The sequence below is a fragment of the Opisthorchis viverrini genome, assembly GCF_000715545.1.
Source record: "Opisthorchis viverrini unplaced genomic scaffold opera_v5_19, whole genome shotgun sequence".
In the NCBI taxonomy this organism is placed as follows: domain Eukaryota; kingdom Metazoa; phylum Platyhelminthes; class Trematoda; order Opisthorchiida; family Opisthorchiidae; genus Opisthorchis; species Opisthorchis viverrini.
The window spans coordinates 136,502-149,792 of record NW_008751675.1 but is presented as its reverse complement, the minus strand read 5'-3'; the positions used below and the strand labels follow the sequence as shown (position 1 = coordinate 149,792).

The 13,291-nt window shown below is 41.5% G+C and overlaps 1 protein-coding gene across 1 annotated transcript; it reads left to right on the top strand.

Annotated features, from left to right (window-relative positions):
• Positions 1 to 1,467: 1,467 nt before the first annotated feature.
• T265_12849 (hypothetical protein) lies at positions 1,468 to 9,903 on the top strand (the record flags this gene model as incomplete). The annotated part of the gene is made up of 4 exons (XM_009165884.1): positions 1,468 to 1,591; positions 6,632 to 7,233; positions 7,316 to 7,592; positions 9,605 to 9,903. Coding segments are annotated over 4 exons (1,302 nt in total), but the record flags the coding sequence as incomplete, so codon positions are not given.
• Positions 9,904 to 13,291: the final 3,388 nt, after the last annotated feature.

Here is a 13,291-nt window from a genome sequence, read left to right as displayed (position 1 = left end):
GCAACATATTCTCACTTGGAGCCTATTAGACTTCAAGTTCGTCGGCACTAACTTTTAGTTCAGAAATCAACTGGCAGCGCTCTATCAAGCTCTTGATCATCGTTACCTTTTAGTTACATTTTGAGCCGGCCAAAACATCGGGTGGTCAGATCTTACAAAAAAGTATTTGCGTCCAGTTATCAAATCAGCTTCCGGAGGAGTTAATGAATTCCGCCCTTAAAATATCGTCTTTATCATGTCATCCGCCACTGTTTAAACGGGCAAATATGAAGATGGTATCACATTATTAAAACTTGTCTCTCCAGAACGTATTTTCCGGGGATACGTTCAACTCTGTGATTAGTTAATTTTACAGGCTAATAACTTAGGTGACTTCACTCTGTCAGTATGCGATAATACGCGGGATCAGTAGTCAACATAAGCCAATACGATGAGTTGCGCACCAAATTCTTCATTATTCCTTCTACCAACGGCCTTCTTCAATTCTGTCTCTCCAGCTGAGTTTCAACAAGCAGGTCCTCCCCTAAAATGTTTTAAGATTTTGTATGAAAATCACCTTTATTGTTCAAGGGGTATTTTGCGCGTTTCAGACGGCAAAAAAGTGCGCAATGAATATCTAATTCAAACAGATGAGGTTTTCCAGCCCAAAGGTGTGACGAATGACGCATAAAGCGTATTCTTGGTAAACTTTCAGCTCTACGCCTATTCCCTTTGGAATTTGGGGCACTGTGGTCGGCTACAGTGCTTTTGATAACGTGTCATCAGACAGATACATTTTTAAGTAGGTTCCGCACGGGTGAATACGCTAGAACGTGTTATTTTACTGTTCAGAAAAGAGAGGGATTGGCAATCCCTTAAGGCTTTGAGTTACTTACAGAGATACTATGTGGCAAGGTTATGTTTGCATGGTTGCCGCCTTTGTTATTTTGACCAGTGGATTTCAAGGGACTCTACAATAACCGGTAAATCAGGCTGCACCGTTTATCATTTTTTCCCAAAGAAGCACAGCCTAAAAGAGCTTATTTTAGTCGCGCCTCCTTTCTCAATTCAAACTTTAATGACGAGCGCCAATCCATGACTCTCCACCGTTAATTATCCCTTCCGATTGAAGTTGTTCTACAGGAGACCTGGGTTGTAAAAANAATCAAGGGTCTTCCTTCGTAATCGTTGAACTTACACTGCTCTAAGCTGAGAACAAAAGACAAAAACATCTGGTCCAAGAAACCAGAAAATGCCTTAGTGATTCAACTGGCCAGATCAAAAAGGGGTGATTTACCGACTGCCACACTGCTGTTCGAAGTTGAAGATAAATTAGAAAGAGCAGACATAACAGCAACTATCTCCTATCTGCCGTCACTCTACTTTGTAGGAAAAGGTAGCTGAATGGATTGGTTTACCGTTGATCAACCAGTAACCTGTGCCTGAGGTTCAGAGACTCCGTGCAATACCACTACTTTTCAGTCGTAGTCAACAGCACATCATATATTAGCCTACACAACTGTGCAACCCGTTCATGAATATCTCCGTACGACGTGGGTTTATCAAACGCTCCCAATATTAGTTCACCTTTCTCTGCCAGAAGCTGGAACCCGTTGATCGTATATCGCCTTCAAGCAAGAAAATTCAACACTTTACCATTTTGGTTACCCAATTCATTTTTTATCTTTGCAACGAAACAGCTTAAGACGGTCCCGAGGTGTAGATGATAAACCATTCATTACATTTGACAAGCCCCGTTGACAAGCTGTTCACCAGGGGATTCAAGGAATTCCCACCAATTTGTCTGCCTGATACGGACTAGCGATTATTCTGGTCGTGAAAACAGTATGATTAATCAGATCGTCCGGGCAGGTCATGACGGCAAAATCGAGAGGCGAACTGTGCAGGCATTTTGCTGACCTTATAAGGACATCTCAGATACAAGTACCCCATCCGTATTGCGTAGAACTACGCTCTACTCAGATATTTTGCTGCCTTATAAGGACATCTAAGATACAAGTACCCCATCCGTATTGCGTAGAACTACGCTCTACTCAGAGTTTTAAGTTTATCGTCGCCTACGAATTGCTTTCATAACTTTCTGTAAAAAACGTGCTTCATTTTTCATATTCAAGGAAAATGGAATCATTTCTAACGGTTTCTTGGTAGCACCCCCATTATCCATTTAGTTTTTTTAAACAGAACTTAAAATTATGAACTAGATAGGCTGTCTGTGAAAGTGAACCGCCTTGCTCGTCCCCACTGTAGTTTATTAAATATTATGGGTCCATTGGGAGTAGCGGACAGGAAAGACTATGGTCATACATTTTCTCCTCTATCTTGCGGACAACGGGGACCAGTTGTTCGGCAGCCTACATGCAACATTTTTACCTGTCAGAGGAATTGAGGTAGCACTGGATTAATGAGGGAAGCAATTACATCCCAAATTTATCATGATCCATTACGGTATGGAGGAAGCAATAAAACTCTGTCTATATTGTTGCTCACTGACCAGACTCATATATGAACTACAGGTGAAAAAAATGGCAAAGTAAAACCCAGACAACGCACGGCAGTTTAGCCTCACGTTTTGTGTTTAGATGGCCCGACCAGTTTGTTCTCTGGACAATACTTGTTCATTTTTACAGCCGCATTTGGCTGAATGCCACCAGTTCCTTGTCCGACTTCGTGATTCTTACAGCGGATGCCCAGGGTACTAATGGTAAAATTTCCGAAGCAAACTTGTTTTATAAGATCTTCGGGACATAAAAGAATAGAAAGACGAAAAATCGGGATAGCAGCTGATTGAAAAAGTGAGCAATCCTCAATTCAATCAAGAAAGATTTTTATCCCTTCTCATAAGGGGTTCATCCAACGTTGTTGTTCCGTTCAGTAAGCCTTTGTACTTTCGTTAGTAACGTTTTGTCACCAGAAGATATCATTAGTTCGGATCATCGCGTAGTAGAAATATAAAACAGAGGAAAAACCTGTTAGACGAGGAGTTGGCGCGTCATAAAATAATGGCAAAAGTGTGTCTTTTTCCACTATCATGCTCGAGTAATTTTCTCCAATTTTGAATCGGATCTTGGCATCGGCTTGTTTCTCGTGTTTGCGAGAAGATAGGTAACAGCTCATGAGGACAGAAACCAAATATGGTCATATTCGTGTTGCCGGTTAGAGTACTCCATAATTTCTTAATAAGTACTCGAATAATTGATTTCTAAATTTCCTGGATGACTAGTAATTCTGTAGTAGAACCATTATAGGTGGATGTGACCTCAGAGCCTATTTCAGATGTGCTTATATGTGACAGTTCCCCTTAGTTCTTAACATGTGTTAACCTGCGACCAAGTAGTTTGTGGATAGTAGTAGCTCAGGCAGCCAGAAACGCTTTATTTCCAGATTGGCAAAAGGCTATTACTGACGCGATATTGGTTGCGCGGAACTAAAGTGTGGGTACTTTGATGTCGTAGCCATCAGTACAAAATTTTCTATTGTACACACGAAAAAAGATAACATCAGGTACAACTGACAAATTTTAGAAAAAACCTGTTTCCTAGATTATGTAGTGCTGAGGTACACGGAGAACTCCGGAAAATCTTTGCTATCTATGTCCACCCTCTAGTCCAGCTGAGCTAAAGAGAAAAAAATGTTTGATGATATAACTCACCATCGTTAACATGCCTTAATTAGTAGGCTGGCTATCTTGAATGCCTCTGGACTTCGCATGTTTTGATTATGCACACTGATTGCTTCCAACTGTGTACAAGGACTTTAAAGACATGGGACCAACTGATGTTTGATGAAAGTTGCTTGAGTTGCTCTTGCTTTTACTCCTGTGTTGTCTTCATAAGCAACGGCAACTCAGCTGGGCTTTAGAATGTAACCCTTTTCGTTACCTGCATGATGTAAGTAAATCAATCAGGAGAGAAGAAATTCACCTACAAAGTGGTTGATTAGATATCAGTCAATTTTTTTATTTAACAGTGCTGTCGGTGTGTCTTAACGTAATCTCAGCCAGCAGCAGCACTGTTCGGCATTTTACGATCACATTTCATGGCACTTTGGGGGGCTAATCACAGAGGTTATGTTCTCAGGTTTTTCAACGAATTAATCGGATGTGTGGTGGTTTACAACGCAATTGATTCTTGAGTTTGTCGGAAGATGGGAACATCATTATATTTATGATGCGTTAAACGTTTTAGTACAAAACAGTAACAAACTTTCGTCATAGCCCAGGTGTGAACCCCTTCTTCTGCTTTGACGCGAAATTCCGAGCGCGTCCAATGTGCCTTTTGACTAGTGGTAGCAAATCAGATATCCAGAATTTCATTTCCCGCACCCTCGGTTATACGCAGTATTGATGCGCACAAGAAGGAAGCCCCAATGCTGTGCTTCTTGGTATTTTTGTGGACCAAACCGAATGATGTTCCGGCTCAAGGATAGGAATGTTCCTGCGCGAATAATGTTCACTGTGTGGCAACAAACCCAAAGCCACCACGTGTATCCTCTTAGTCAGTCCCACAACCAGTGAGGTTTGCACGCCACAAACGCAGCCTTCAAACAGAAAAGCTCAAGATTTCTTGCTGCCGACTTTTGTATAACTGTTTTAGGCTAACATGGGAGAACCAGTCGACTCGTGATAAAACTCGGTTCTACACTGTACTAACTATAGAAAATACAGTTCAATCTACTGTCCTCAGACAAAACGTCCTGTAGCAACAAAGTTTCTTGAAAACGCCGACGAATAATAGCTATTTTTTGTTGGTTTTTGAACTCAGCTACCAAGTCGCTGGTATTTGTGTATTGTCTTTCACATTTTTAATCCAACAGAGCAACATGTTGAAATCTCTTTGGATTAGGAACACCATCATCTTTACCCAGGCCGATCCGCATCTGATGAGTATACCGACACATCGGAACCGTGGTATCCACTTGTACATTTTCAACTGAATTGAAAGTCCAAAATGAACTCAGAGCTGCAGTTATCCGTGCAAGAACGTAAAACGCAAAAAAACACTCAGAATAATGCGGTAGGAATGTAAAAAAATACGCCAGTAGAACAAAAAGATTTATAAATTAAGATATTTGTGGCCCAAGTAGCATATATGGTCGTTTGGTTTGTTCGGTGAACTGGACAATTTGATTTTAAACGTTTCTTCACTAATCAAGGTGAAATCATTGTTGCGTTGTTAGCGAGCATGGTGGGCCGTAGCGATGGGTTGGTGGTTGTCCTCGTTTAAGACTTGAATGATGTACAGATGTTAAATTCATTCATTATAATTTCTTGCTCCAAAACCGTTTATTCGCAGGTAATATATTCCAAAAAGTGATATCACACACGACGCTTCATTTTTCAGATTGCATTGATTTTTTTCTTATCATAGGAGGTAAATTTGGCACNAAAAAACACCCAAAAAAATGCGGTAGGAATGTAAAAAAAATACGCCAGTAGAACCAAAAGATTTATAAATTAAGATATTTGTTGGCCCAAGTGCATATATGATCGTTTGGTTTGTTCGCTGAACTGGACAATTTGATTTTAAACGTTTCATCACTAATCAAGGTGAAATCATTGTTGCGTTGTTAGCGAGCATGGTGGGCCGTAGCGATGGGTTGGTGGTTGTCCTCGTTTAAGACTTGAATGATGTACAGATGTTAAATTCATTCATTATTATTTCTTGCTCCAAAACCGTTTATTCGCAGGTAATATATTCCAAAAAGTGATATCACACACGACGCTTCATTTTTCAGATTGCATTGATTTTTTTCTTATCATAGGAGGTAAATTTGGCACCTAGTTTTGTAGCCGGACAATGAACATATCTGTTATCTTCACATACTGAACCAGCGTATTTCAGTTCTTTCCAAAACGGGAGAAGAGAATATTTATTTCCGGAGTCAAAAGTTGTTCCCACACGATTTCGGTGCATTGCACTGAGAAGCGTTGTCCCAAAGGGATTTTTTCCCTGAGAAAGTTGTCAGAGTGGAGTTTGCTCACCCAAACTGTTTTCTGTGATTTTTTCCAACTACGACTTTTGACTGTGTTTTAACACTCATCAAATAACTGTCTGAATGACGTATGAATGACTGTAAAATACAAAAGCTCGGACCTCCCCCCAAACAACTTGTACATTAGTCCGAGTTAAGAAGGGCAACCATCAAGGTGACAAAAATGTGGACAAAATTTATATAATTGGGGCCGCATGGTAGACAATTATTTTTTGAAATTAATATTTAATGCTTTTTTAAGATCGGACATAGATTTTTCAACTTTTTACCTCTTTCAAGGACTTTTCTGTACTATTCCAGTTTATTTGTACAGTACAGCTTGCTGGTATTGTCATGTGAGACATATCCATCTCAGAAAGATTACATTTAATCACCTCCTAAAAGATTATTGGATGGAAAATGTCATCAGTTAATGAGGGCCTGCACACACTCCCACTATACCTCCTCCTTTTCAGAACAGAAGTGAACAAAAAGTTCATCGTTTGCAAAACACTGCTTCATTATTACTACTTAGAAGAAGAATACCCACGGACGTATTCATTCAATTTTTAAACCTTAAAAGCTATTTCCTTTGGCTGTTTTTCTTGCCGGAAGACACATTCACTACTTCAAACTGGGTTTCTGCATTTTTCGCACTCAGATTCATTGACCGCTATCCCAAACAGTCTCGCCGAACCAAGACAAATAATTTATCGTACGCAGACCCCTGTCCGGACCAGGAACTATTCACCACAATGCGTGCCATCGTTCAGTAATGCTGGAACTGTTGGAAGAAGCGTGACATGTTTGCGTTCCACATCTGCGGCTGTTTCCCGTCCTGGTTCAGCACAACTTGTCTACGCCACTTTAAGAAGACCAAATATCAAACCGGTTACCTACGTGCCAGTTACTTTAAACAATCAAGGTGCTGCTGTTTCCCATCGCTTCACAACGCACACGCTTCCATTTCTCACGCCACCGGCAGCCAAACGGTGTATTCAGTCTTCTGAAGAGGACCAAATGGATAGGTCTGAGAGTCCCTCCAAGCGTTGTTTTGCGAAAAATGAGTACACGTCACTTGTGAGCAATGCTATGTGCTCGAACAGCCATTGCCATGAGAAATCCTCGCCTTCTGTTCCAGGTCATCCTTGCGCTAGCTTGCGTACCTTCATCCCTAACCAGTCTCAGTACCACGACTCTCGTAACAACATTGGTAGTGCGATTCCAGAATCTACCTCATCCGAGTTTTGTCCCAAAGAAATGGTTTATCCCTGCTGCTGCCCATCCTGTGAACCTCTGCTAGCAACATGGATTGCGCTAGCTGCGTACCTTCATCCCTAACCAGTCTCAGTACCACGACTCTCGTAACAACATTGGTAGTGCGATTCCAGAATCTACCTCATCCGAGTTTTGTCCCAAAGAAATGGTTTATCCCTGCTGCTGCCCATCCTGTGAACCTCTGCTAGCAACATGGACCAACTACGAAGGAATGTCTATTGGGCATTCGGGTTCGGACTCAACTAGAACCTGTCCACAATGCCATGCACTTGATGTACCCGTGAGTCACGGATCGTTATGCTGCAATGCCAACTGTGCCAAAACCCCGTTACCGATGCCTGACGGTAGGACAGACGATCAACCACATACAGAGACAGACTTTGATCGTCAGCTGAATGGACAATGTTCAACCACTTATATGTCCGTTCAAGATATTCTTAATTCATGTGTTTAGGTCTTATCACACCTGTGTGAGCAACACGTTCGTGTAAATGGAAGTTTTTTCTGAATATAGCATTGATCTACAAAACAGTCTCACTTACTGAAGCCGCATGGTCATGGTTCTGTCAATGCGTTTTGTACAAGCATCTTCGTTGACCTATTTGATTTTTCTGTTAGTTTTCAGGAGGGTTGTTAAGGCTATGAGTAGTCTGTGCGACACCCGAATGAACGGTGGAATTCACGGATTGGAAAATCAAATAACAGGTTTTAGTTGCACTTGGTAACGCAACAGCTGTTGTGAGATAGTTAATAACCCCTTGCTGTCCACCAGAATCATTTCGCCCATTGATACACACATGAACCCCCACGGCTACCGTGACATCGAACTAATGATCACGCGAGTTTGGATTCGTTTAGTTTCTCTAGAAGATGTAGCGAAACGTAATCCAATTTAGGGTGTAAAAAAACTGGGAGAATGCTTATTTTTCCTGCCAATCTTTCAGGAATGAGCGGTCTGAGTTTCCGAAAACGCTCAGTCATACAAGGACGCTTGCTCTTCTAAGAGCTTATTAGGTTGAGTCGACTCCGAAACCCCACATTTAATAGTCAGGAAGTTTTGCCTTAAAGGAACGACATTTGTACAGTTAATCAATTCGCTTTGAAATTTGTCGGTTTTCCTGCCTGGATTCCAGCCTTGTCCCCCAATTTCACCTAGCTGGAAGGCTGGAATTTACCAAGCCATGGATCAGTAAAGATATCAGCATGTTACTAGGGAACTTACTTACTTCTGAAAAGCACAGCAACATGAGGTCTTTCGATCTCTCAGGTGACTGGCAGATGACCAGTTAGTTTAAGCAATCCGGTGATAATGATGGCACCCTGGGAGTAAACAGCAAATATTCGCTTACACCCAGAACGATTGGGCAGAAAACGGTATATTACGAAAGCCAAATGACAAATCCGAATAACTAGGGTCAACGTATGCCATCTAAGGCACTATTGATATTAAAAAACCCCAAAATAATTGCGTGGAACTCACGGTGGGATGTGAGTGTTCGGTTTTTGGCTCGTTATAACATCGCATCGCGATAAGGAGTTTTGGGCTGTCTTTTTCTCCATTCTAATTCCATGGGCAAGCAACGCGAACATTCTTCATGTGATGCTTACTTGTTTTGTTTAGACTACGAGCTTTGATCAGATACTTTTTGAATGCTCGTAGTCCTTCAAAAGTCCGGGAAACTTTTCGAACGGAAGCCTTACCTAATGCACAAAGTTCACTACTGCCGAAGATGATCCTCAACAATCGAGTAAAATGTGCATTTCAAAACATCGCAATATAAATCAAACGTACACCACAGAATATCGCATTAGATATCTAACATATTTCGACCCAAAAAAGAAGCTGATATCCCACTGGCAACTAGTTCTGGATAATTATCACCAACAAAGAATTCCATCAGCTCACTTCACGTCAGACACTATTACCTATCGTAGTTAATTGATTTCGATGTAAAACAAGAATATAATTACCCCGAAATTAGCTCCAGCAATTCTTCAGCTCAGCAAGAATCCATAAGTGTTTACCTCAGATTAAAGCAAGAAAGTTATACTGCGTTGCGTAACAAAGCTAAGCAGACATCGCTCAATATTCTATCTTTTCAAAGCAACGTACTGCCCTACTGTTAGAGAAAAGCGCCTCTTATTGGAGGCTGGGTGGTTTATATGAGGAAAGAGGTTAGTAATCGAGAGCCATTACGCACGGAAAAGTCATCTATCGATTTCAACGCGCATGGTTACAAATAGTTGAAACAAATGCCCTCCATTAGACCAGGTATTGTTGAGAAGATATTTAGAAATTAAACAAAAACAGTGTCCCTTCCAGGTAATGTCATTTTGGCCTGGCTATGAAATACAGCTTCCTTTATACTACCCTTCATTTGGGCCGGTTCATTAATCTCTAGTGCGATTTTTCATCAATCAACTTACGCGCTGTTTACCGGTGTCGGAACCTGTCCACAATGCCATGCACTTGATGTACCCGTGAGTCACGGATCGTTATGCTGCAATGCCAACTGTGCCAAAACCCCGTTACCGATGCCTGACGGTAGGACAGACGATCAACCACATACAGAGACAGACTTTGATCGTCAGCTGAATGGACAATGTTCAACCACTTATATGTCCGTTCAAGATATTCTTAATTCATGTGTTTAGGTCTTATCACACCTGTGTGAGCAACACGTTCGTGTAAATGGAAGTTTTTTCTGAATATAGCATTGATCTACAAAACAGTCTCACTTACTGAAGCCGCATGGTCATGGTTCTGTCAATGCGTTTTGTACAAGCATCTTCGTTGACCTATTTGATTTTTCTGTTAGTTTTCAGGAGGGTTGTTAAGGCTATGAGTAGTCTGTGCGACACCCGAATGAATGGTGGAATTCACGGATTGGAAAATCAAATAACAGGTTTTAGTTGCACTTGGTAACGCAACAGCTGTTGTGAGATAGTTAATAACCCCTTGCTGTCCACCAGAATCATTTCGCCCATTGATACACACATGAACCCCCACGGCTACCGTGACATCGAACTAATGATCACGCGAGTTTGGATTCGTTTAGTTTCTCTAGAAGATGTAGCGAAACGTAATCCAATTTAGGGTGTAAAAAAACTGGGAGAATGCTTATTTTTCCTGCCAATCTTTCAGGAATGAGCGGTCTGAGTTTCCGAAAACGCTCAGTCATACAAGGACGCTTGCTCTTCTAAGAGCTTATTAGGTTGAGTCGACTCCGAAACCCCACATTTAATAGTCAGGAAGTTTTGCCTTAAAGGAACGACATTTGTACAGTTAATCAATTCGCTTTGAAATTTGTCGGTTTTCCTGCCTGGATTCCAGCCTTGTCCCCCAATTTCACCTAGCTGGAAGGCTGGAATTTACCAAGCCATGGATCAGTAAAGATATCAGCATGTTACTAGGGAACTTACTTACTTCTGAAAAGCACAGCAACATGAGGTCTTTCGATCTCTCAGGTGACTGGCAGATGACCAGTTAGTTTAAGCAATCCGGTGATAATGATGGCACCCTGGGAGTAAACAGCAAATATTCGCTTACACCCAGAACGATTGGGCAGAAAACGGTATATTACGAAGTCCAAATGACAAATCCGAATAACTAGGGTCAACGTATGCCATCTAAGGCACTATTGATATTAAAAAACCCCAAAATAATTGCGTGGAACTCACGGTGGGATGTGAGTGTTCGGTTTTTGGCTCGTTATAACATCGCGATAAAGACTGGGGTTTTCGGCTGTCTTTTTCTCCATTCTAATTCCATGGGCAAGCAACGCGAACATTCTTCATGTGATGCTTACTTGTTTAGGGGCCACTACGAGTTTTGATTAGATACTTTTTGAATGCTCGTAGTCCTTCAAAAGTCCGGGAAACTTTTCGAACGGAAGCCTTACCTAATGCACAAAGTTCACTACTGCCGAAGATGATCCTCAACAATCGAGTAAAATGTGCATTTCAAAACATCGCAATATAAATCAAACGTACACCACAGAATATCGCATTAGATATCTAACATATTTCGACCCAAAAAAGAAGCTGATATCCCACTGGCAACTATTTCTGGATAATTATCACCAACAAAGAATTCCATCAGCTCACTTCACGTCAGACACTATTACCTATCGTAGTTAATTGATTTCGATGTAAAACAAGAATATAATTACCCCGAAATTAGCTCCAGCAATTCTTCAGCTCAGCAAGAATCCATAAGTGTTTACCTCAGATTAAAGCAAGAAAGTTGTACTGCGTTGGGTAACAAAGCCAAGCAGACGTCGCTCAATATTCTATCTTTTCAAAGCAACGTACTGCCCTACCGTTAGAGAAAAGCGCCTCTTATTGGAGGTTGGGTGGTTTATATGAGGAAAGAGGTTAGTAATCGAGAGCCATTACGCACGGAAAAGTCATCTGTCGATTTCAACGCGCATGGTTACAAATAGTTGAAACGAATGCCCTCCATTAGATTAGGTATTGTTGAGAAGATATTTAGAACTTCTTCGCCAAATACGGTAAACAAAAACAGTGTCTCTTCCAGGTAATGTCATTTTGGCCTGGCTATGAAATACAGCTTCCTTTATACTACCCTTCATTTGGGCCGGTTCATTAATCTCTAGTGCGATTTTTCATCAATCAACTTACGCGCTGTTTACCGGTGTCGTCTGGTGCCAAGTTAAATCGAGATGGTGCATATTTATGACATCATTATTTATTTCCGTTACGCAGTACACCATATATCGGGGCATCTCGAGAGTATATAGTCTTACGAATAGGGTCACTGTTTTCTGGGGCGGGATTGCTCAATGGTAAGAGCGCGAATTCACTGACCGAAAGCTCCGTGGTTCGAATCCGACATCTGCCTCTCGACTTTCCCTGTCTAGGTTTGGGCGAACTGGTAATATCCTGTCCCCTGTGCTTCTTCATAGTGGCAGGTAGTTACCGAAAGGGTGTTGCAAGGGAGCGATTTTCCACGGTTACTGTTTCGTTTTTCGCGTTCGAAACTTATGGGTAGGGCTCAGATGAGAAGCGCAGATATATATTTCATTACCTACAATGCCAGATGGAACGAGGAAGGGATCATTTAGTTCCGTTTGCGTAAAATATTTTTTGGCCTTACAAAAACTTATAAATATTGACGTCACCAACCCTTCATCCATCGAAATTTTTTGTGTAGTAGCGTGGAGCACTGTGAAGCCACTGTTGAGTTGCCTTGGTGACATGTGGATGGGAAAAGATAAATTTAAGGATCATGTATCACTAGTAAAGTACTTGAATAACAAAAACTGTCCTGTCTTCTGTTGCCACAAGACCTGGTCATCCTCATGTAAGGGATAATTAGCATGTAGGAATTTTCCGTCGTTAGTGGACGACGTTTACATCGCCTTCGAAAACGTACGTTTTTAACTCCATTAAGAACGCTCGCTGTGTATTATGGGATCGGAAGTCGAGGTTAGACTGGAAGCACATAGAATTGACAGAGTATGCTGTGACCACAGCGGCTGGAAAAGGAACAAACTGACAACCGTGTTTCCGAAATCAGAACAACAATTAGCCAAACAGTCTGAGTCTTGTCGAACCGTGATGTCAGAGAAAGACGCATCACATTGAATGGTATCACTCCGAATGCACTTTTCAGTCATGAAGTATGTTACAAAAATCGCCTACGAATGGGTTTCAAGGAAAGAGACAACATTCAAAATCCCGTCGGCAATGTGGATTTACGGCGAACATCAGTCACGAGGAACAAGGCAAACGCATTTGAGGAAAGTATTCTAGTTCATATCATGTCGTGTGAAAGACACTTTTTACAGTACCACTGTCCAAGTAGGTTCGTCAGGCCAACTGTACTTCATTCATCATCATTTGTCTAATAGGTCCACAACGTTGAGGGGATTGAATTACACTACCAAGCAATAGAACTCTGCAGTGCGACCTTAAGAGGGAGCAAATACCACGTGAGAACAAAACGCACACCTTCGTATAACCACAAAAGGCAAAACGCGCTGTGCTAACAGGAGCTGACCTCAAATGTTATTCAGCA